The sequence below is a fragment of the Mycteria americana genome, chromosome 2, assembly GCF_035582795.1.
Source record: "Mycteria americana isolate JAX WOST 10 ecotype Jacksonville Zoo and Gardens chromosome 2, USCA_MyAme_1.0, whole genome shotgun sequence".
In the NCBI taxonomy this organism is placed as follows: Eukaryota; Metazoa; Chordata; class Aves; order Ciconiiformes; family Ciconiidae; genus Mycteria; species Mycteria americana.
The window spans coordinates 75015416-75040011 of record NC_134366.1 but is presented as its reverse complement, the minus strand read 5'-3'; the positions used below and the strand labels follow the sequence as shown (position 1 = coordinate 75040011).

At 38.1% G+C, this 24596-nt stretch overlaps 1 protein-coding gene and 1 long non-coding RNA gene across 7 annotated transcripts in view; one reads left to right on the top strand and one right to left on the bottom strand.

Moving 5' to 3' along the window:
* The window catches only part of KDM1B (lysine demethylase 1B), a 29191-nt gene that overhangs the window by 747 nt on the left and 3848 nt on the right, over positions 1 to 24596 (top strand). The window contains exons 2-20 of one of the 6 annotated variants that reach the window (XM_075493773.1): positions 474 to 599; positions 2215 to 2317; positions 3145 to 3269; positions 5134 to 5223; positions 6020 to 6131; positions 6862 to 6978; positions 7989 to 8027; positions 9131 to 9335; positions 10446 to 10630; positions 11490 to 11666; positions 12591 to 12665; positions 14020 to 14157; positions 15668 to 15839; positions 16894 to 17021; positions 18484 to 18615; positions 19010 to 19084; positions 20024 to 20140; positions 20988 to 21113; positions 22621 to 22743. In XM_075493773.1, coding sequence (XP_075349888.1) covers positions 487 to 599; positions 2215 to 2317; positions 3145 to 3269; positions 5134 to 5223; positions 6020 to 6131; positions 6862 to 6978; positions 7989 to 8027; positions 9131 to 9335; positions 10446 to 10630; positions 11490 to 11666; positions 12591 to 12665; positions 14020 to 14157; positions 15668 to 15839; positions 16894 to 17021; positions 18484 to 18615; positions 19010 to 19084; positions 20024 to 20140; positions 20988 to 21113; positions 22621 to 22743 — 2352 coding nt within the window. In that variant the 5' untranslated portion in view covers positions 474 to 486. Of the gene's footprint in view, positions 1 to 473; positions 836 to 2214; positions 2318 to 3144; positions 3270 to 5133; positions 5224 to 5796; positions 5848 to 6019; positions 6132 to 6861; positions 6979 to 7988; positions 8028 to 9130; positions 9336 to 10445; positions 10631 to 11489; positions 11667 to 12590; positions 12666 to 14019; positions 14158 to 15667; positions 15840 to 16893; positions 17022 to 18483; positions 18616 to 19009; positions 19085 to 20023; positions 20141 to 20987; positions 21114 to 22620; positions 22744 to 24596 lie in introns of those variants that run through there. The other 5 variants (XM_075493775.1, XM_075493777.1, XM_075493774.1 and 2 more) reach the window with 5 other exon arrangements.
* Positions 518 to 24251, bottom strand: LOC142405790 (uncharacterized). Its single transcript, XR_012774335.1, has 3 exons — positions 23790 to 24251; positions 1154 to 1232; positions 518 to 713 (listed from the first exon to the last, which is right to left on the bottom strand). It is a non-coding gene; the product is annotated as an uncharacterized LOC142405790 (long non-coding RNA).

Below are 24596 nucleotides of genomic sequence, written 5' to 3'. Positions count from 1 at the left end.
AGCTTTCCCGTATAGGCCACGCGTTACAGGGGGATGAAATGTTATAGGATGTGACGGCGTATTATGCATCTCTCTCCCTCTCCTTTTAAAGGGTATATTTTCTCAGCCAGGTAATGCTTATAGGATGCAGAGTCATATAAAGCTTAGTAAAGTACGCAACGTTTGCTTGTTCTTTAAAAAGCTGTGGGGTTTTGGGGGGGGTGGGGTGTTGTTTGTTTTGGGAGGGGAAGTGGGGACAAAGTGGCACACAACTGGAAGCAGTGGCCTTGCTTACCGTTATACGCATAAGGTGACCCCTTTTTCTTTCTCTCTTTCTCCCCCCCTCCTTCTTCCCCCTCCTGTAGTGCTTATAGCAAAAATATGTGATTCCGTACAACTGCCCTCTGCCCTTCAAAACGGGAGGCCTCTCTCAGTCTTAAATATTTTTACCCAACCTCTGAGTGAGTGATAACTGCTGCCTTTTCTTTTTCTAGCCCCATATACGCAATGAAACAGCTGCATGTCCTTTTACCTTCTTGCATAAAGGGCCTTGCAGCAGCAGACTGGGATCACCTGGTAGTCACCGAATTGAGTTGCCTGGTGCCTTGCGCAGTGCCAAGGTAGTCCATAGCCTCCGACTGTACAGGCAACAGCACGCAGGAACGATTATCTAGCGTCAGGAGCTAAGGTGATGCAGAGAGATACTGTTGTGCCACTGATCCAGAGGGAGAGCTCTGGGGGAAGAAAAGCCACCATTTCCTGGGGCATTACGCAGTAGTTCAGGCAAATCTCATGTAAATGAAACTGGTTGGTTTTCCTTTTTCTACTCTCCAACCTCATCCACCCCCGTACAGTGGTAAGTTATGGTGGAGTGATGTGGTTTGTTTGTTTTTTTTTTTTTTTTTAAGGTAATAAAGACTGACTTAATTCTTTTTTTCCCTCCCTCCAATTAGTTTTAATTGGGGGGGGGGGATGTTGCATAAAAAAAGAAAGTTATTTTTATATTGGGTTGTCTGAACTAATTTTTCACTTATTTGGATATCATAATGTGATTTCCCTTCCCCTCCCAAATCAATTGCTTCTATCTTGAGAGGAGAATAAAGCACCAATTTACTTGATTTGCATCAGCTTCATTTGAAACTTTGTAAAAATGCCTGTTCTCTCCTCCTGTTACCTGTACTTATATCAGAATTCCTGAACGAAGCTACTGCTACCATGTCCATCACTGTCAGCTTGAACAAGGAAGATGCAGCCTGGAACAGAGAGAATTGAGAAGTCTCAAATATATTTAAAAAGAAAAATTACAATCCGATCCCTACTACAACAAGATAACATTCATGATGCAGTGCTGTAGTATAAGGGGTTTATTTCCACTTCCTTTCTGTACGTGGTGGAGCACATTTAAATTTAATTCTTCCTCTAGGCTCTATTTATTTGTGTTTTACTCCCTGTGAAAAGAATGCCTTTAATAATACCATTTAAAATATGCTTTCCTATTTCTGTGGCATGCTTTCTCACATTCCGTGCTTTCCAGCTTACATGGTAAACTGTGGTCTTTTGCATGTTCCCACCAATGTAGTCAAAGTCAGCTATAGAGCTCTCTTGTGGCGTAAACCTTTTCTTTTCTTCTATAGTATGCTTAACAACAAAGTTTGTAATATTCTGATCAGCTATACTGCAATGCAACTGCAGTTTAGACTTCAAATTCTGATGTACTTTCATAGGAGGGTGTGCAAGTCTTGGAACTGGTTGTTCACCTGGTATTAAACATCTCTTCAGGACGCCGTTTGGAAAAGTGCTTTACAGCGCAAATCTCTTGCTACCAATAAATCAGTACTTAGCAGGACAAACGTTACGCAGAGTGGTATTTCAATGCTTGCATTATGAGCTGATGTCTGTTCACTTTGCCAGCCCAAATTCCAGTCCAGGTCTTCACGTAATGCAAATCAGATTACTGAAATCCAGGGTATGCTGATCTGGAACAGCCTGTCAAGATGTACTCAAGGATCTAATCTTAACTCCGAATTTAGTTTAAAATAGTAGTATTGTTCCTTTCCCATAATGCCTCATTCTCATTTTCCTCCTGAATTAATAGTCAAGCTAAACAGATTCTTACCTAGGTAACTCTGACAAAAGTAGTATTATGAGTGGCTGTATTGCCCAGGTGATTAGACAGCTCTGCAAAGTCAAGCAATTTAGGTTTTTTTCTTAACTACTGCCTACCTTTTTTTGCAGATCTAATAATACAATGTCAACTGGAAGGGTACGAACAAAAAAAAAGGCATGTTCTTCAGACCAGTCTCCAGACAACCTTCCTCTGAGGAGTTCTGGAAGACAGGTATTTGTAATAATTTAAAAACACACGGGTTTGTACTCTGGTACTTTTTATTTTCTGTTGACATTTATAAAGAAAGCAGGCTTCGTTGTACATAAGTTAGGACTTGGAGTACTTATCCAGAGAGAGGGAGAATTAGTTAATTCTGTGAATAAGTAGGTAAAGTGTCTCCTTTGTGAACAATATTCAGAAAAGACAAATGCCTAATATAACCTGTAAATACTTGATGTGTTCAAAATACAATCACAGATTTCTGTACAGCCAGACAAAGCTGTCTGCCCATCCAGACGGAGGCCTAAACCAACACAACACACAGTACCTTTGAGGCCCAGAAGAGACATTTGGTATACAGCTTTGTACCTGGAGTCCAAAAAAAGCCCCAAGCCTACCCTAATATTTTATTTGAGGTGCAGATAAGATTGCCACTAATTAATATCAATACCTATGTGACGAAGAGATTTTTTTTTTTCTGAAGGAGAAATAGAATGAACGTGCAAGGCTTGACTCATTAGCATGTGATGGAGCCTAAAATATGCTTTAAACTGGAAGCTTTGCTTATAATTTCTTCAATGGCATCACTTGGACTAAGGCAAGACATTTTTAGCTTTAAATGATATTTCCAGCCTTACTGGCTTTTTTTTTTTGTAGAAAAACTGACCTACTTTGACAGCTGTTTCATGCTGCAGCTATTTCACAATAGATACAAAAATCTTCATTAGTACCATTTTAACTATTTCATGCTACCCCCAAGCTGCAAAACTGTCTGGATGCCATTTTGTGGAAGATGCATTTGTGTCACTTCTGGTCAGATTTCAGCTATTCTTTAATAGGTGAAGAAGAAAGCGGCTGAAGCAGCAGATGATGATGATGAAGCATCAGAGAAGAAATACAGAAAGTGTGAAAAAGCTGGCTGCACTGCAACATGTCCTGTTTGCTTTGCCAGTGCAGCTGAAAGGTTTGTTTCTTTTTATTTGCATTTTCTGTGGACTTTTCTAAACTTGCAGCTGAAGATTAGGATCCTAACTATATTCTGAGAAATCCCTTCGTTTCTAAATGTGGAGGGAGAATTGAAAGCTACTAATATGAGTCTTAAGATGCCAGGATAATATCACAAGTTATTCCTGTTGTGGGTAACTTTCTACTGTGCGAGTTGCTAATTCAGATATAGAATATCTTTATTTAAATACGCTTATTTATGTTATTAATGGTGTCTTCTGGAACACGCCTTGCTTCTGTGAAACTGAGAGCATATTAGTGTAATCTGAGGAAGCTAAACTTGCTTTCAAGATGGAAAATGAAACCGTCATTTACTGCAGAAAGTCTTTACCACTCATTCGTTGGAATGCTTTGCAGTCCAAGGTGAGATTCTGACCTTGAAATTTTAGGTCTTGGGAGACAGTTGTACGTATTTGAACTCTTTGTTCTCAAATTGTTCATGGCTTTCTGTGTACTTGCACAAGTCCTTTTGAATTCGGACCCTGGCGGTACTGAATGCATGATACTGGCAAGGTGTATCTATAATAAGCAACACGTTAGACCTCATTATGCAGTAGGCAGACTGTAATTATATAGCATTCCTCCCTCCCTGGTTAATTGAGACAAACTTTCCTTGTTTTATTTATTTTCCAATGATATAAAATAATTCAGTGCTTCATTTAGTTATCTGTGTGGATTGTTCTTTGGTGGCAGGAGGTCAATGTATTCTGGATGTTGTCATAGGAAAGCCGAGTGTTTTGGCAGTTGCATGAGAGACTGGTAGGGGAAATGAGCACCTGAGAGATCAGCAATGGCGATATTACGTTTTTTATTTAGGAAACAATAGATACTGCTTAGTCATCTTTTTTAATTGTTATTTTAATATTTTGATTTCCACCCCTCCCACCCCCCCCAAGTACATACTTTCAACATTATTTATTTGAGATGAGATCATTTCATGGCTAGCTATTTCAGTTAGTAGCTTAGGTCACTGCTTTTTACCTCGTGGTTTTTACCTCGTGCATTTATCTTGAACCATTTCATTGAGTTTAATGAGAGTTTTCTAAGTGAAGAGCGATTGCTTTGTCTGATGAATATGATCTTTGCTAATGGATATTTCTTTCTGAGAGTAATAAAGAGTAAATGCCCAGAATGTGTAACTGCTTCGTCAGGATTTTCTCTCATTGGGTTAAAACTGCAGCCAACTTGGTCACGTCAAAAAAATAGGCAACGTCTGTTTTGTGCTCAGATTTGCCTTTGTAGTTCTGTCAGTTGTTCTGGGGACGGGATGTTGTAATGATTTATGAATCAGTTGATCACATGTACAAGAAAAATACTAATGTAAATGATCCCTCCCACCCCTGCACTAATATCAGAACAAAATGGAACAAAGTAAAGGAACTGTAAGTTCCTGTGGAGAGGGACTTTGTCTTCTTAGACATCTGCAAAACGCTTAGTGTGTCACAGCACATATTGTAAGAGCAAACGTATTTCGTGTTCAGGAAATGTCTGCTTAAAGGGTACTAAAGACAGGCTCAGTTGACCATTGTTAGTGGGAGGTTTCTGGAAGCCAGACCAACTACAAAACTGCACATTGTGTACATTTTGCCTCCTTTGCATCTGGTGTTGCTTAGTTTGGAAACTGGAAACGTTTGAGACAATTGAAATGGTCTTATTGTTATTTGTATGACTGTAGTGCCTTGTGCAATTCAGGCTTCACGAACGTAACGTAAAGCCCTGGCTTGTCCTGAATATTTTGTTCACATTCTAGAATGTGCTACTGTCAATAGAAAGATTTTCTCTAAATGTATCGTAAAACTATTTCTATGTCTCCTGCATTACAGATGTGCTAAAAATGGGTATACGTCTAGATGGTATCATCTTTCCTGTGGGGAACACTTCTGCAATGAATGTTTTGACCACTATTACCGAAGGTAGATTTGCCAATTAAGGTTGTGCCTTTCCAGTGCTTATTAAAATTTGGCAGATGTTACAACTGTTGAAACATCACCTACATAAACATAATACAAAGACTTGTCCTCTGTGCTTGCTTTATTCAAAGTGAGGCTTAGATATCAGTGTTAAAACTGCAGGTGTTGTACGGACTAATCATCAACTTAAACGTAGCAGTGTGAACAAAACTGGTTACTTTAGGCAGGCTGGTTTGTGTGTACAGTTATTCGGAAGCTTTTGTCTTTTTTTAAAACGACATCAGAGAATTTTAAATGATGAGAACAGTTTTAAGTAAATCTATTTTTCTTTATTAAGCAAATTTGCTTTACAATGTGAGTTCAGGAGACCTTGCCTCTCTGTAACATCAAATCAGTGAGCGGATTTAACTCTTGCCCCTCAGTGACTGTGAAGACTCTGGTCAGGCTCACAGAGTGCTTTCAGCTCCAAGCTCCTTCCCATTTGAGTGGGAGTTGAGTCCAGCTCTACTAGGACTTTTGGGTGCTTATGTGCTCAGCAGTACCTGTGACTCAGTCCAGGCCTTAGATACCAGCAAGTCTGCTCATGGTCAAGAGGACGTAGTGGTCAGGATGCAATTTATTGCTATCGTAAGAACCATGACTTTCTCCTTTTTTAATAGGAAAAATACAGGACTCTCTACAGCCTAATTTCTCTGTCCTTATATAAAATGTTTAATTTTAGAATAACTGCTGTTGCTTGAAATGAACTAGATACTCAGTTTTCTGGCTGCTTGCTGTTTCCTTTTCTCTTTCTTCTTAGTCATAAAGACGGTTATGAGAAATATACTGCCTGGAAAAGGATCTGGACAAGTAATGGTAAAAGTGAGCCCAGTCCAAAAGCCTTCATGGCTGATCAACAGCTTCCTTACTGGGTAAGAAGATGGAGGGTGATTTCTTTAATAGAGTATATTTCAATGCGATGTTCTGATGTGAGTTTCTGATATTGCATGTTCAAGCAGCAGGTCAGCTGAGTTTTTGTGGGGGTTTTCTAGTATTAGAGGACTGTGGAAAAGCTCGAGATAATCGTTCTGATCAGCTCCTCCACTGTTGGAGACCTTCTCCACACCCCAGAAATAACAACCTCCTGTTGCTTTTCAGTGAAGTAGCAGGTTAAGATGTGTGATGTTCAGGTAGAATAAGACTTGGCAGGGAAAAGGGAGTGTGTCAAGCTATAGGAAAGTACGAGTGTGAAAGACTTCCAAAACAGATTTTGTATTTCCCTGGTAAAGAGAGCAGAAGAGAGACTGGAATGGAAGGAAGTCCGGTGGTGGTGGTGGTGTTTTTTTGTTGTTGTTTTTGAAGTGGTGAACAATGTGTTTTTGCAGTAATGCTTGCAAAACGCACTGAAGACCATAGTAACTGGTTGTTGAATTAATTTTGGAGTTAGGTTCTGTGCAGAAATTCAGTCTTACAGAAACCTTGTGCCCATCTCCTGGGTACCAAATGTCTTAGGACCTGAGGATTAAATGAGAACGAATTTAACAATTCTATTTGACAACGTCCTCACATCTCCCTGCTTTCTAACTGGTTAGCTATGCTTCATTAATCTTATCTGTAATCAGACAGCAACAAGTAAAAACATGTTTGTTTTTTGACTCGTAGGTGCAGTGCACAAAGCCAGACTGTGGTAAATGGCGTCAGCTGACAAAGGAAATCCAGCTGACACCACAAATAGCAAAAACCTACAGATGTGGTATGAAACTCAACAATTCCACTAAGGTAACACAGAATAGTTTTGCTCATATTGAAACTAACAACAAGTTGCTATTTCTTGTTTGCAGACATTACTTTCTTCTTGTTTGCTGCATAATGTTTCTAATGTCAAAATGATTGTCTGATGGCCTGGAGAGCTGCACGGGGACAGCTTACATGCTGTTTGGACTTTTTGTTTCCCAAGTGGAAATGTCAAGAAAGAAGTATCTGGAATATCTTTGTCTGCACAGTCGATTGTAAAATCCTTCATTCTGAAGCTATGGAAAGATTATCAGCATGTACAAAATAGACACACACCAAAATACTTATTTTGGTTTTGTTGGGCCATACTTTGTTACTGAGGAAAGCATTTGAAAAGGTCAATGAGCTTTTATTAATTTCTAGCAAGTCTGTCACGGGGCTTTACATGAAAACTTTCAGCTTTGGCATGAAGATAACTGCTGAAATTTGAAAGAGTCCTTATAGTGCCATAGAATCTAAATAGTAAAAAACATGACATGAAAATACTGACCATATGAAAATCAGAAGGGTCAGCATTTAATCTTGAAACTTTGTGATAAAGATACTCTTAAAATAAATGAGAAACTTTTTTTTATAGTCTAGACTGGAAGAGTCTCTCTGGAAAATAGGGGATATTTCCAGAATTCTTCTATAAAATTCCCCCTTTTTTTTTTTTTTTCTTTTTTCCTCCATTTGTTTGTTTCAGTGTTCCACTCCATTTAATGGAATAGAATGTATATTTTAATGGTCTGATCAGTAGAAACTAACTTAACAAATGAGAAACATTTTCTGGGGTGTTTTTGCTTTATGGTGTGTTGTGCTTTTTAACTATGCATTTCTCTACTATTTATTTTTACTAACATAATCATCTCTGCTACAGAAGGCTAACACGAACACATTTTTGGTTTGTTTTTTTAAGTTTAAAGAACTATGCCATAGACAAATTACTTTGTTTTATATTTAATTTTTGTTGTACAGCTTAAGAATAGCTCTGATACCATTCACTTTTCTTTCAGACTGAGGGCTCAGACCAGTGTTCCATGCCCGAGGACTTGGTGAGTAGTGGCTGTTCCTCCTCATTTGTCCTAGAATATGAAAGCAATCTTAAATCACGCATATTTCTTTCCTTTTCTTGGTCCTTTGGCCAATTATGGTGGTATTTATGCATTTTGCTCAGGAAACTGTCAGACACTATTTGCAACAGAGCCTAGGGCCTTCTACTTTCTCATCTTTTTTCTCTCTTCCCTTACCATACCAATTAGCTTTCAGGTGGTTCGTGGTGTCTGTGAGTTGTGGCCTGTGATTCAAGGTTTACTCCTAATTCTCATTTTTGCTCAGGCAAAACAGTATTCAGTTTCCAGCTTTCAAATAAAATTCCCCATCCTAAAATCTCCCTGTCTTTCAGGTGTTTTCTATCTTTAGTCAGGCTAGTCTCCTCTTTTTGAAGACTGCGAGAACATCAAAACATGTGTTCTCTGTCCTCTCCCTCATAATACAAAACTAGACTTGATGTATGTTGGTGTTTCAATGGGTTTATGATCATGTAACCTTGCATTTCAGATTTAGTATGAGCTGATGTTCAATAAGCCAATGTTGACAAGTGTACCTGAGGTACCTCTATCCCAGGAAACATGTTCAGGCTTATTGTTGACTCTTGTAGAAGCTTTGTGGTTTTGTTTCCTTAATGCATGTTTGATTTGTAAATTAAGGCTGAATCATTAGCGTTTGTTAGGGTGTTAGAAGGTCTTTGATGGGGGTAGCAGAATCTAAATTAAATACATCAGTTAGTGCAGACTTCTAAGTTCAGATTTCTGGATGCATAAATGACTGTAAACGTTTTATGAAGGGCCTGATAAGGTATAGATGTGTTGTCATGGCATGCCTCATCTGTTTGCTTTCCACGTGGGTGTGGAGTTTGTGAAGTTTCAGCTCCATTTCTGAGGAAGAGATTAATGCTACAGGTTTTCTGTGTCAGGCTGAGGAAGGGGAAAGAGGGAGAGAAAATGTCTTTATGACTTGCAATTCTGAGATTGGTACTGCTAGTGCTTTTTGGTCTCAGTTTTGGAGGGAGGGGGGGGAACTGGTTCATTTTCCAACGTTTTCGAAGTACTGACGTGTTCTCTTCTCCCCTCTTTCCTTCACTTCTCCGCTTGGCCAGAGAGTGGCTGAAGTTTCAGACCATTGGTGGTACTCCATGCTCATACTCCCTCCTTTGCTGAAAGACAGTGTGGCAGCTCCCTTTCTAGCTGCATATTATCCAGACTGCGTGGGCATGAGTCCATCCTGTACCAGCACTAATCGGTTACCTGGTGAATCCAACCTTGTGAAGTTAGAGCACTTAAAGAGCGTGCCTAATTTGACTGGTAAGGGCCATCTGCAGGGCTCTGTTGCTTAAATAGGTGTGATAAATTTTGTCTTATAACTGAGTTTATAAGGCACATAATGCTCCTGATTCAGAAATACTGGTTCTGTTCTCAGCACTAATACACACTCTGTGTGACTGCCTCTGTACTTCTTTGATGCATTTACTCGCTGTAAGATAAAGGTAATACATTTGATGTGGCATTTCTCTAGGGACTAAGCACAGACTGCATAGGCTTTTTGTTTACCACCTGTCATTTGTTTATAGAAATGGGAAATTAACATGCGGGTACTTAAAGATTGTTTGCATTCTTAAGGAAACGAAGATTTATCAAAACAAAACATGATTCTGCTAGTTTTGATATTGTGGATCTTTGGGGCTTTGGAGAAAAGGATTTGATGTCTTAAGGCACTTGGATTCTGTTTAGGTTAATTTTTTTGCTAATGACAGCTCTGAGACTGACAGCCTGGGAGTGCGCTTCTGCAGAATAGGTCAGGTATGGAGAAAGGTAATTCAGGATTCCCATAATCATCTCAGAGAGAGTGCTTTGAGGAAAGTTCAGCTTCTGTGTTGTCTTAGCAGGCTTTGCTCTCCTTAGGTGCTGAAAAGAAATCCGTTCATCTATTCAACAGATGTTTATCGCTTAACAAACAGAAAACTTCATTACACAGAGCTACCAATACTGCACGTGGAAGGTGGTTACTTTTAGTTACTGCCCACTCTGGGCAGTATTGGGAGTTGAAGGTGAAAGGGGGGTTCAGAGGACTGCATGAGCCTGTACAGTGATGCTGACCTTAGACTTGAGTTTAGAGCCTGTTCCTTGTTGGACTCATCGTGGCGTCTGAGGGCACATACTGTTTCTCTGACAAAACTTAAGCTCTGATAGGCCCAAGATGTACCCGTCAGGTAGCAGGACAGTAATTAATACTGCACAGCCTAGAGGGTAGGAGAGGGGAGAGCAATATAAATGAAATAATTCTGAAGGTGGCTAGAGGCTGGAAAGCTTCATTACTTGTTTATCTGTGTGAGGTCAATGGATCGTCTTAAGAGGGAAAAGGATGCGATGAAGATACGATGGAATATGACTAGTTCTTGGTGTGTCTTTATTCAGTTGCAGGCATGAACAAGTATTTCCAGCCTTTTTACCAGCCCAACGAATGTGGGAAGGCACTTTGTGTGAGGCCAGATGTCATGGAACTGGATGAACTCTATGAGTTCCCAGAATACTCACGAGACCCCACCATGTACTTGGCTTTGAGAAACCTGATTTTGGCTCTGTGGTACACAAACTGCAAGGTAAGAGATGCTAATAGTCAATTTTTTGTTTACAAATAATAGCTACTTTTTGGGGATGTGGACTCACTTCTTAGCGATTGGACTCTCTTCTTAGATGTCTCCTGATGCACCAGAAAAATTGCTCCCATCCTTTTGAAAATACATTCTAGGATTGGCTGGGTTTTTTTGTTGGCTTTTATTTTATTTTGAGCTTTAATGCCTAGGAGCGTCTTTTGCAGTAAAATACAGAAGTTTGAAAAGTATTCAAACTCTACTGAGTCTGCTGAGCTATTAACTTTTAAAGGGATGCTTGAACATTTCTACACAGTGTTTGTGAATGCTTTATGATTATTATTTTTTTTTATATGACTGCTGGACAGGGAAGTGATTGTCTTTTTACTTATGCTAACTCTGTTACATTGCCTTAGATGGAATTGTTGGAATTTCACATACTGAAGCTTTCAGATACTGATGTCTGTATTTATGTGAAGGTTTTGGATATTAATCTATTTTATTTGGAAGGCCATTTTGGAATGGATTTTACTGGAATGTCATTGTGAGCATGGCCACCAGGTAGATCAATTTTTGCAATCAGGGATGCATTTCAATACCGTTCCTGTACTAATGGAGCACACCATGGAGTTTGCAAGAGTATCTTACAGACTCATTTGCTTTTATTCCATGTTAAATAAATTGTTACCTTACTGTGTAGAGCTGGCTAGCAAGAAACTTCCACAAAACTTGCTTTTAAAATGCTCTCAGAAACCTGATTCATGATTCATTTTTACCGTCTGGTTTACAGTTTAAATATAATGTAAGCACGTGAAAAAATTGAATATTAGATAATCAACACTTTCTATTCTTTATTTCTCCTTTGCAGGAGGCTCTTACCCCTCAAAAATGTATCCATCATATCATTGTTCGGGGGCTTGTGCGTATTCGTTGTGTACAGGAAATGGAGAGGATACTTTATTTTATGACAAGGAAAGGGCTAATTAATACAGGGATTTTATCAGTCAGTCCTGACCAGTATCTTCTTCCTAAAGAATACCACAATGTAAGTTGCTGTAATAATCCCTATGTTGTTCGTGCTGTAAAAATACATGGCACATGTAATATGTTTTGGTTCTGGATTTTTTGCTCAACACCTGTGATTCCAACCGTTTATATAAAAATTACTTCTAACAGCAAACACATTGCATGTTTTTAATGGTTCCCATCTGCCTTCAGTGGTTCTGGAAACTACAGACATGGGACTCTTCCCATCAAGGTTTTTGTTCCCACTAAAATCTATGGAATTCAGTCCTATGGATTTGTGCTTCCTCTGAGCTTTTCAGATTGATGCGGACTGTGTGAAAAATACACAGTACACTTAGGTTCTTCTCATGGCTTAAGCTTGTAATAGACCCCTGCTTCCATAGGTGAGGAAACTCCTATTCCATATTGGTTTGCAAGAACTATGATTAAAGGGTACATATTTATGACTTGCAGTTTGCTTGACAACACACAGAAACTTACCAAATTCATGTATTCTGTAACGGAATATCTCCTAGCAATTGTAAGTTGATTTATGTTTGGAAGGTGTATTTTTACATGGTTTTAATTTATAAAATAGTTTTTACTAGTCAAGCCAATTTGTGACTGAAATAATTACAAGGTAAGTGTGTTTCTTGTCTGACAACTTCCATTAGATTTTGTTACTTGACTGATAACTTCAGCTGTTTTCATCAAGCGAAATGGAGACATCTACTTTTAAATTGCTTAAAAATTGTAACTATTTTCAAAGCTACAATTGATCTTTTCTCTATATTAAATGCACTATCATCTTTAAAAGTTACCACTGATTACTTTAGAGGATAAGAGAGCCTAGACTTCTGAAACCTACAGGTATTTTCAACTTTAGCAAGAAGAAAAATAAGTGTGCAATGATAACTTCTATTTTAGTTCTAACTATTTATTTAAATCTTTTATTACTTTTAAGAAATCTGTCATTATTGTTGGGGCTGGCGCAGCAGGATTAGCAGCAGCCCGACAACTGCACAACTTTGGAATTAAGGTAAGAAACTTTAGAGTACGTTACTTAAAAAATCAGACTTCCTCTGCTTTGAAAGTGTTCTTCATCAAAATGAAAAAAATTACATTCTTGTTACAAACACTTATGTGTAGGGCATCCTAATTCATTTGTAAAATCTGGGGTTTTATTGAGTAAATCTGCTGTTTAAAAACAGCATTTATTTGTATGTAAAATTCAAAAAAGTATGTAGTGAATATTTTACATAGACTTGGGTTGGGAGGATAGGGGGGACATGGATATTCATGTCCAAATAATGGGACTGTAGATGATGATGGCTGTTTAAATGAGGTGAAATTTTCTTTCCTTTGTGCACTTTACTGTACTTACTTGTTGCTTATTAAAAACAAGCAGACCACATGTATTTCCCTTTTCCCTCATATTTATCATTCATTGAGAGTGTGGTCTCACAATATTTATATGTTGACATAATTTTACACATCAGAATATTCTTATGAAAATCTATGGGACTCTTTACACATGAAGTGTTTGCAGGGCTGATGTTTAAGGAAATGAATGAGCATCTGACTTCCAGATTTATATGTTTATATGTTCAAGTATGTATATATTTATATGAAAAGCTGAATCCTATAGCTGCATTGTCTCATTCTTTGGTTGCTAAACAGCAAATTGCAGTGCAGCCTTTTTGTACATCAAGTCCTTTGAAAAGCTGTCTTGCAGTAAAATACATGAATATCAACTGGCAGGATCTTTTTTTTAATATATAAAATATATATACACGCTGTTGCTTTCTGCTGTTCTGGAGAGATGGAGTTTCTCTAAAAAGACTTTCCCTAAAAATAAAAAGATAATATAAGTAAGGGTAAACATACTCAGTCAGACATCCATCTAGTCCAGTATCCTGTGTCTGTCTGTGACAAGGAGTGGATGCTGAAGGAGGTATGTATGAATGGTGGAAATACATAAGAATGGGGCTTGGAATATCCCAGGAAAAAATTTCTCTGAAAGGTGTATGGGCTTCCTCAGGTGGACATTGCACCCAGATCACTGTGTTTAATAGCCTGTAGCAAGCCTTAAACTCCAATTTTGAGATTTCCTGAATAGGTCTTTAGCTTTTTTAAAAAGAAGGCTTATTTTTGTTAGGGTTTCTTAAGGTAACAGTTATTTTATATGTGTATATCCCAAATGGTAACCTTTAAAAGACAATTTAAATGCATACATTAACTATAGCCGCAAACAACAATAAAGTGTTAAGATCGTTAGCATTGCTGGATTGCTTGGGGTTTTTTTCGTTTTGATTTCCCCTTTGCTCTGGAGTTGAACAGATACGTTTAATGTAATCAAATCTTACTATTTACTAAGCTGCATTGTGTCATAGGTCATTGTCTTAGAAGCTAAAGACAGAATTGGTGGCCGAGTGTGGGACGATAAGACATTCCAAGGAGTCACTGTCGGAAGAGGTGCACAAATCGTCAATGGATGTGTGAACAACCCAATGGCACTAATGTGTGAGCAAGTGGGTTCCCTGCAGTGGTCATGCATTATCACTACTGAAAAATTGTCATTTAGGCCAGGTTTGGGTGGCTGGGTAAGGGTGGGAGTTTTCATGATGCGATTAAAACACTGTTCTGCGTTGTAAGTAAACTCTGTGTTGCTATTATATCTTTGATAACAGTTGGGGACAGAGAAGGGCTATAGAATGGTTTCGGGCACATTATGTAAAGAATAACAAGGTGGCTCCAGCTTCAGAACCAGAGGAAACCACTTTTTTCCCCTTTTCTGGAGATAGTAATGTAAAAGGTCCCTGGCAGACTTCCTTAGAGCTGAGAGAGGCTTTACTGTGGGACACAGGCTATTGCTATGTTGTTGTAATACATAGTTCTATGACAGGCTTGCTTTTGCTCAGCCTCCATATTTCTAGTTCAGTTCCACACAAGATGAATATGTATAACAACTACTGATGCAAACACACTGCGGTTTGATTTATTTTTTTTTTTTTTTTTTTTTACATTTGATGGTTTGGTTTGGTTTGGCTTTTTCTGGGGCAGGAAGCTGAATTTCTCCAAGTGGAACTTGAGTAGGGATTTTGTTCAGAGAGGCATGCAAATCCAGCCCATGCTGTTTTAACTCTTCAGTGCTCTGTAGTGTCATGAAGAATTTTTTTTTTTTTTTAAATCATGTTTTAGTTATGAGGTGAAGAGCAGTGACTTCTGAATACACACCGGGTGCCCATCCCTTTGTGGTCATTTGATGTCAACTTTCATTCAAAGTACAACTGTACCTTGAGAAGAGGTCTGCAGTGGTGACCAACAGCCTAGAGATATGTGAGGATATGTGAAAAACCCTGGAGCGTACCCTGAGTAACAAGGCCCTAGGAAGAAGTTAGCACTATATTTGTGCTATTTTCTCTAGATTGGCTCTGTAGAACATAAAAATGTCTTTATTCTGACATTGTTCTGTTGTGTGTTCAATACAAGCTGGACAAGCAGAGCAAGATACTAGGTTTAATTCCAAATAATTTCTTTCTTTGCTTGTTTGTTAATGGAACTGGCGGTAACTGGCAAGCAAAGTCCTGTCAATTCCTGAATGCAGGGAACTGTTTGGGTATCAAGCACCAAAAAATTGTAGAAAAGCACTGATTTTAATGGCGATTTAGAGAATAAGGTGAGGTAGAAATGAGGGAGACCGGTTCATCGTGTTTGATTACCAGACCCAACATCTCTGTACCATCCCCTGGCCTGATAGACAAGTTGGAGATGAGGTTTCTGGGAATCCCCAATAAACAAAAGGATGGAAGAGTGGGGAACAACAGTTTGTGGACAATTAACGGATAGAAGGGTTGTTGGCATTCCAGTTTTAGGAGGAGGAGAGTTTGAGATAACCTGAGTGATTATTTAAAGTCCTGGATGTTTTTTAAGTGCCATCACTTAAATCTGAGGGATTCACCTTACTTTAAATAACTTTGAGCAGGCTAGGCACTGTAGTTTTTCTATACTTAAAAAGCAATAAAATGTCTTTTTCTTAAGCTTGGCATTAAAATGCACAAACTAGGGGAGAAATGTGACTTGATCCAGGAAGGTGGAAGGATAACAGATCCCACTATTGATAAACGTATGGACTTTCATTTCAATGCCATCCTAGATGTCGTTTCCGAGTGGAGAAAAGATAAAACCCAACATCAAGATGTTCCTCTTGGTGGTAAGTGGGAGATGTATTGCGAAGTGAAGATGTTGGCTGTGTTCATAGAGTTTTATATTAAATTGGCTTTCACGTCCGACATTTTTAGAAGTGTATGGCTGTACATCTCGTCTTAAATCCAACAGTGATAACCTGGCTCTATGGAGGACAAAGGGAGATTGACTATCGTATACACACAGACCAAAATGTCACTTGTAACTTTTAAGGAAGCCTAATTTGAAGGCTTTTATAATACTGTCTGACTTCTGATGTAGTATCTTGTTTTCATGAGGTAGCTTTTTCAGTGTAACTAGTGGCACTAGCAGTTCAAAAGACTTACTTCTTGCTGAAGCATGCCATAGCTAGCCATAACTCTTATACTTTTTGACTAATCTGTCTAAAAAAGAGCCTGATCAAAGCCTTCTGCTGGCAAGAATAGTCCCATCTCCATTAGTAACGCCTCCCACCACACTTACAGCATGCAAGCACATTCAACAACAAAAAATAAACTTGCTCAGAAATGTCTGCCTCTCGAATCTTTTCAGTGTGGATTCTGTAAGACAGAATGAGTAACTCCTATGTTCTTCAGGGAACTCTGGATCAAATTTCTGAGTTACTTTGGTTTTGTAAAAATTAAGCAGGATTTATTTGCAAGGATTCTCTGTTATCTTGAAATGTATTTTCCTTGAAATATCTTCAACTGTATATTGGTAATAGCTAAACAATTAATTTCTCTCCTGTCTCAGTTGGCTAGCCCAGCTGTGCTGTTGCACAGTGCGTTTCTTGTTTTTTTTTTTTTTTTCTTTTAAATAATTTTAACCTCTTTTTTTCCTGAAGCTATGTATGTTTCCTTTTTGAGGAAGAAGATTTTACTAGGGAAACCTATGATTAAACAACAAAGTTGTATTTTATCACCGGAAAGATCTTGCCTTTTTTTTCTATGAGAAGAAAAGCATCTTAGTGCAACTTAGCAATAAGATTGAAAATCTTGTGATCCAGAGAACAGCATACTGAAATACAGTAGGACTTTTGACGAATCATGATATATTCTTATTTTAAACATGTTCTTTCACAGAAAAAATACAAGAGATCTATAAAGCCTTTATTCAGGAGTCTGGTATCCAGTTCAGTGAGCTGGAAGAAAAAGTACTACAGTTCCATCTCAGTAATTTGGAGTATGCCTGTGGCAGCAATCTCTCTCAGGTGAGTTTTGACAGCTGTTTTCTAAAGTGGTTGAGCTTCCCAGAAAATAGGGTTGGAAGTAACATTGAGAACTCATCTGATCCATCCCATGGCCCCAAAGGAAGAATCAGCTATCCCTAAACTGTTCCTACATCCCTAACCTATTCTTTAAAAGCATTGAGACACAGACTCCAGCGCTGCCTTAGGTAATCCGATGGGAGTTCATGACATGCTTCCAGCGACATCCTCTTTAACGTAGAGGTTCAGAGTAGATGGTGCAGTGGAGTAGGGCATTTTGCTGAGATGCTGGGTGGTAGGATTCACAGGAGAGTTACTCTTCCTCAGATGTTGTGTGTGACTTCTGCTTCTCAGTTTTGTGTTTAAAAACTGAGGTATTTCTCTACCTTGCTAGGTATCTTGAGAATAAATGCATTTAACTTCTGAAGTGTTCCAACACCCTGACGGTGGGCCCCAGTTCACCACTCCTAGGTATTCTGTTGACTATGTGATACTTGGCTTTCCTCGCGACTTCAATTTTAACCAAGCAGGTTCAGGAAATAGCAAAGTATGATGTTGTTTGCAGTGCATTATTTACTCAGTCCTGTTGCTTGGGTTAAAGATGTTTAGGGTCAATTGTACTACAGTAGTGGGACAGCTGATTGATATGTGCAGATGCACAAATCTGATCTGAACTGAGAAGCACATAAGAACATAACAAAAATCAGCAAGACAGTGCTATACCAGGGCAGTCAATGGAAAATATTTTGATATGTCAAGCTTTCACACTTCATGAGCACCCCAGGGAAATAAGAAAGATGTTAAAATCTATCTTACCTTCAATTTTAAAATCAAAATATGAAGTAAATGCAACTGCACTGATAGCAATTGGCATTTGAATAGCAGTTTGAGAACTGCTTCAGATTTTTCACTGCTAAGTGGTGTTTGTTTAGTGCAAATATCACTATTGTACTAACTATGAGTTTGCAGGGGTGGGGGGAGAAAGTCAATGAAAGATATCATGGAAGAACCTGCAAAGTGACAGAAAAATTCCATTGAGATTTTTTTGTATCTTATTTTCCCCTTCATCTTGGGAAATAAAATATTTCCATTTTTATTTGAAGTCTTAAGGCTGTAAAATCTGATTTCTTTGCTAGAGACAGAAAACTGAAATAAATACACTGCAATCCATCTTGAATTTTTGTACTACTTTCCTTGTTTTCTCTACCAAGCAGAACTATAAATTACCTGCTAGTGACCAACCCATATTATGACATTTCTTAATCCAGCAATTCATATGTTGTATAGTGCCCTTAGGTAAATAAGCCGTTTGCTTTTGTCAGTGTTGCCATACATTCTGGTGATACACTTTTTTTTTTCCCCCAGTTGTGAAGGGAATTAGGGTGGCTGCTTCTAAACTGTGGGACTTTTGCTAGTACCCATGTAACCTCACCAGTAGAGACAGCTAGTTATGTTCTGTCCACAGGTATCTGGACGCTCATGGGACCACAATGAATTTTTTGCCCAGTTTGCTGGAGATCACACTCTACTAACTGTGGGATATTCCACTGTGATTGATAAATTGGCAGAAGGGCTGGACGTCCGGCTGAATTTCCCAGTGAGTCTGGAAAATGTTGATGCAGTGCCTGTCTTGGATTGCTCTGAAGCACCCAATCATATCTCTGTATTCTTTTGGACCAGGCAGTCTGTGCCTGTGATTATTTTGACTTGTCTTTAAGACAAGAGAGGAGAACGTCAGCATTTCTGGAAATCCTCTTTGAGAACTATGAGTACTTAAATACTATGATATGATGAGCTTATATGTTAGAATAATTATGATTTTTCTTTTTCAGCTTTCATGGAAGCTATTTTTTTTTTCTTTCAATATTTCTCTGGAAATTTGTGTTCTTCAATTTCTAGTTTGCAGACTGGTGCTATATTAGCTATTCTTGTCTGAATTTGCAGTGCATATGTAGATTTTGTAGTATAATCTTCAATTTGTCTTTCAATAGGTACAGGGTATTGACTATTCTGGTGAAGAAGTACAGGTCACTACTGCAGATGGAACAGTGTGGACAACACAAAAGGTACCCGATATGCTTCAAGATTAAGGATTTTAGGGAACACAAGTACAATATTGACCACAGTACATGTCCTTTTTATCGTCTCCCCCCCCACCCCCCCACCCCCTCCCCCGAAGACTATTTAGTCCAATTTCTTCCCACTCAAAGACGAAAATTCATATATTATAGTGACCCATATTTGGATGTCCTAGAGCCCATTTTTTGTTGAGAATGCTTGAGTTTTGAGTACTAGTTGATTTGAAGAACCAAGCACTATAAAGGTAGTAGTAAAAATGTGAAGCAAATAGAGTTTTATCTGGTCTTTGAAGTGACAGTTATGTTTTCTGGTTCCATTCCCTGCTCAGCTTTACCCCATTTAGGATGTGAATCTGCCCTGTTAAAATTTTTCCCTTTGGTATGCATACTAGACTTGATAACCTGTATTTCTCAGTCTCCCTTATTCCCTGTATCCTCACCTGCTTCACGCTGCGTAATTTACCTTTTAGTAACTTTTAAAATGATACATAAACTTCATCAAGATTGGATTGACATCAACAGTGTTACTGAGTATATTTTAAAGAGAAGGGATCTGTGAAGGAAGAAAGAACAAACCAAAGCAATGACCATCTTCTCTCCTTTCAAAAAGACAGTTTTGTTAATCTAAGAGCCATTGACTGTAATTTACAGGAGGTATTAAAATTAGTAGCATGGTTAGCCACTCTGATACAAGCAATTCAACAGACTACAGCTTAAAACCAGTGAACTGCAGAATCTGTTCTCACCTGAATATAAGGCATGTGTTTCCCATTAATGGAGAGTAAAACCAGACACTAATCTAGAGATGTCTGGTGAGTATTATGCTGCATCCTAAAAGAATAATCCAAGATAGTTGAGATGATTCTATGAGGCTTAAGTGCAGTATTCCGCTTTTGCTACTGTTGTGATTGTAATTATTTCTTTCAGGTATTAGTGACTGTACCACTGGCCCTTCTTCAGAAAAATGCCATTCAGTTTAATCCTCCACTGTCAGAAAAAAAAATTAAAGCCATTAATAGTTTGGGAGCAGGAGTCATTGAGAAGGTAAGTAATTTCAGATTATAATTAATTTTCTTTTCATAAAAACATTGGCTGCTTTGTCCTTGTTGCTTTTGCCGTGTGTTTCTCAGGATTTATTATGTGTTTGGTTTTACTTGTATACAGTAGCCCAGAAGAGCAAAATGCTGTTGAGGATCACATGTATTTCTGTTTCTTAGATTTCCCAACTTAATGGGGTTTTTAAAGAAATTGTTTGCGGAATCACTTCACCGCTTAAACACTTTGTGCCTAATTTTGAGCAACCCTTCATGAAGGTCTTAGATCTTCCAAAATTCTAATAATATGCTTATTCCAGGTCCTTTCGACCTAATAAATACATAAACTATTTCAGAAAAATACTTCAAGTTGTGTATTTGACCAGTTTAAAATCTCCTACCCTTTCCCAGTGCAAAAAGACAGCCTCTCCTGAAAAGATCCCTAGTAAGATGTGTGTTTAGAACAAAACAGTAACAGAAGTAATGCCAGAAACAGGATTATAACAATGTTGAAATTTAAAGGCAAGATTCAGAAACCCCGCACACAGGATGGGGATCACTAAGTTCTACATTAGGTTTGTAAAAATTCTGCTGAATTTCTTGAGCATTTTCCATAGTGAATTCCATTGTGAATTTGATATTGTCTGTGCATTTGCAATTTGAGACACTGGTGGTTTTTTTTCTTCCCCATCCCCCCTGGAGAAGAGGCCCATATAGTCTCTGAGACCCTCTCATAGAACTGGGTGTCTCTAACGGAGTAGAAAAGGGAAAAAGAATTAAAAGAACATATACCATATCCAGTTATGAGTTTTGTGGTATGAAATGCTTCATTTCAATCTCTCTCTCTCTCTCTGTAGATTGCCTTGCAGTTTCCTTATAGATTTTGGGACAGTAAAATTCAAGGAGCTGATTTTTTTGGTCATGTTCCACCCAATTCCAGCCAACGTGGGCTCTTTAGTGTTTTCTATGACATGGATCCAGAGGTATCATATGCTAGCTGTATTTTCTGTTGGCCCTTCAGAAATTCAGTTTGGAATCTAGGTGCAATAATTACTGAACAATGAAAGTTTTCTTCTTCCCCCACCCCCACAACTGTTAAAAGAAGTGGAAGCAGTGTTATTTATCAAGAAAAAGCTGAGTGATACTTCATTGTAATAAATGGGAATGTTTTCCTACGTTTGGATACAAAATAATATACAAGCAAGTTAATGCTTTTATTCTCAAACAATCTTGAAAACAAATCTGTAATACCTGACTATAGATGTACTAATACGGGAAAAAGTCTGCCAGTCACTTCCAGTTTAGGACTTCTGTTCTCTTATTTAAATCAGCTAAAAATCCTGTTAAAAAGACCGTGCTGGCTTATTAACACTTAATGGCTTGCGCTAGCCTGAATAACTGTGTGGTGTGGCAGAAGAAAAGACAAACACTAGGTTTTGTATGAAAATGAGGTCTGTAAGGTCAGTCCCAAACTCATGAATTTCAAAACAAATTGAAACCAGTGCACTGACGACATGTTTCTCTTCCCTGCCAGTTCCAAGCAGACACATTACACATTTATATCTTACCTTTTCATGCTTTTATAACAACTGCTGCTTGCTACTTGGCATCAATTAAAAGGCCATTTTGTAACCTTATGGCTTACTCCAAAAGGAAACCATCCTGTGAAGATTGTGCTCTGTTACTACAGTATCTGTACCTGTATATGACTTTCCTTAAAGAATTTTTTTTTTCAGTACTTTTAAGCTCCTTCTACATGTGGTTCAGTGTGCTGGTGCTGTCCAGAGACACTAGATATAATTCTTAATTTGCTTGATAACTATTCTCTGCTAGCTATCAAGTTTAGTAACAGAAGAATTGCCTTATATAAACAAGAGAGGGAGAGTTCTTTTAAAGGAGTTGAGAACCTGTGTGCTATTCTACAATCACCACTTCATCTTTGAAACTTCTGCATGGTAGCAGATTTCTTGAAGTGGAAGGAAACATCAGTAGAACTGAGCTTTCATTTCTTGGGCCAAAATCTATTGGTAAGAACTTTTGTATTGGCCTAATCCAAAACATATCTAACTAGTATTTAAATAGATTCTCTTTGTTACCACCTTTTGAAATGGGAGTACAGTTGAGGTGTAATTTTGGCACGGAACTGGAGCTAAAGAGATCTGTCACAAAGAACAACACTATAAATGTCAAATCTTTCGGTGTAGCCTTTAAATAGGTAGATAGGAAGTTTTCAGTTAATTCAGCAAGTTGTAAAAGGACTGACAGTAACAGATCTGTGAACAAGACATCAGAGGATGTTAGTAATTTGAGCATAAATACTGTAGTATATGCACCCTTTATTCTAAGGAATCAAACCCACTTTCCTCTAGAACAAAGTTGCTTTACAGCTGAAAATCTCTTTGTCAATACCAAATAAAAGGGACTCTTCAAGAAATACTTAATAACCTAATAATTTCGAAATGATCTCATATGTTAATGTCTTGTTTTTAGGGCAAACAAAGCATTTTAATGTCAGTGGTCACTGGAGATGCTGTGACAACCATTAAGAATTTAGATGATAAACAAGTACTGCAACAGTGTATGACTGTACTTCGAGAGCTGTTTAAGGAGCAGGTAAGAGAAACCTCTTTTCTTAAGAGATTAATTAACTTGCTAACAGAGGTAAAGCTTTGGATTCTATTATGTCATGATGTATAGGAAAACCTTTGACGTTTTAAACTATTTTTCTTTTTGGGTCAGTCTGAGGGAATATGCTTCCTTTGAGATACACTAAAAACACAATGTTTGGTCTCCTGTGTGAAGAGTGTGAATTGAAGTATCTTAGATCTGTCTGAAGGAAAATGGTAGTGAACTGAAAAACAGAAATGAACTATCATCCTTTAAAGTGCTTTTAGAAAGGAAAATTAATTATAATCAGTACTTTAGGCAGGTAACATAAATACAGAATCACAGAATCACAGAATCATATAGGTTGGAAAAGACCTTTAAGATCATCGAGTCCAACCATAAACCTAACACTGCCAAAACCACCACTACGCTTCTTACTTAGCTGTTACTCTTTCCAAACTTTTTTTTTGGTCATCACTGCTTCCAATACATCATAAAAGCTTTAAGCCAGATTAATTTGACTGTGATTCCCCCTCCCTCCATGTAAAAAGCAACTGAAATTACAGCACCCCCACCCCCAAACCAAACCAAACAAATCCCTTACTCTTCTAATAAGAAACAACCCTTCCTGAGCTGTCTTGGCACGGAGGTACAGGCAAAATGATCTTTCAAGGGCCCTACATCCTGACTGAAAAAAAAATTAGGTAAAAATGTCTACCTTTTTTCTTCTCCCAGCTCATCATCCGGATAAAAACTAATAGGAAAATCAAGAGAAATCTGGGGCAAGCAGAAGACTATCACTTAGCAATGTTATTTGCACTTCACTCTATAGACAGTAATGCCGTAGTTAAATTACTTAGGGCAGTTAGGTCCTAAGGAATGTTTCTGTTAATGTTCATGGGTGATCTCTCAAGTTTTACTGATGGTTCAGATATTAGGATTAATAATCTTGGAAAAACTTCAGCATCTGAAAGCCCGACTTTTCCTAGAAAACATACTTTTGGTAATGGCTTTACAGTTACCAGAATCATGTGCAATGTAAGTCCACATACCTGCTATTTTGATCTCATGAGAATGCCGAGGTAGAAAACAGGTCTTTGGTTTTGGTGCCACTCTAGTCTAGAAGAGTGATTTTCATGTCTGTCTCCGTGGTTTATAGCAGTTGTGAATTTCAGTCACCTGTCCACAATGCAGCGGGATTTTCAAAGACAAGATAGCTTCCAGGAGTGTACCAGAACTTCTTCTGGGATGTCCATGAAACTTGCCATACTTGGTTAGCCATTGTCTCGATTGCTTGAGCTTTAGTCTCTCATGTGCTGCCTGAATGGAATAGTCTATTTGGTGATACCAGATGTTGTGTAAGAGGCAACCAGGGGTGCTTCTGTTTACTTGTCACAAGCCCCTCAAGAGTGAGACAGCTGTAGTTGACTAAGCCTTCAAACAGTTGTTATCCAGGCTCTTTTTGGTAGAATTGTGTGGAATTTGCATGCTGCAATGTGACAAAGAATACACAGCGTTACTGTCATGGCTTAGCTACAGACACTCTGACTTTCTGTTTTTTGTTTTCTCCCTGAACCTAGTTTTCAAGGCAGCTCATTTTCTGATCTTAGATAAATAATGTTATTTCTCCACTGGAATAAAATTATCTCCAAAATGAAGATCACATTTCGAGATTTAACAAGCTAGAAGAAGCAAAGCATCATGCCTTACCAAGATGGGAAGTGCTTACATTATACATACAAACATGTTGAATGATGTTGATATTGGTATCTTACCTGTTTGCAAGAGTATATCTGTATTTTGAGGAGAATTTTTTTTTCTCATATGTAGTTCTAGGTATATTACAATATCCAGATTTG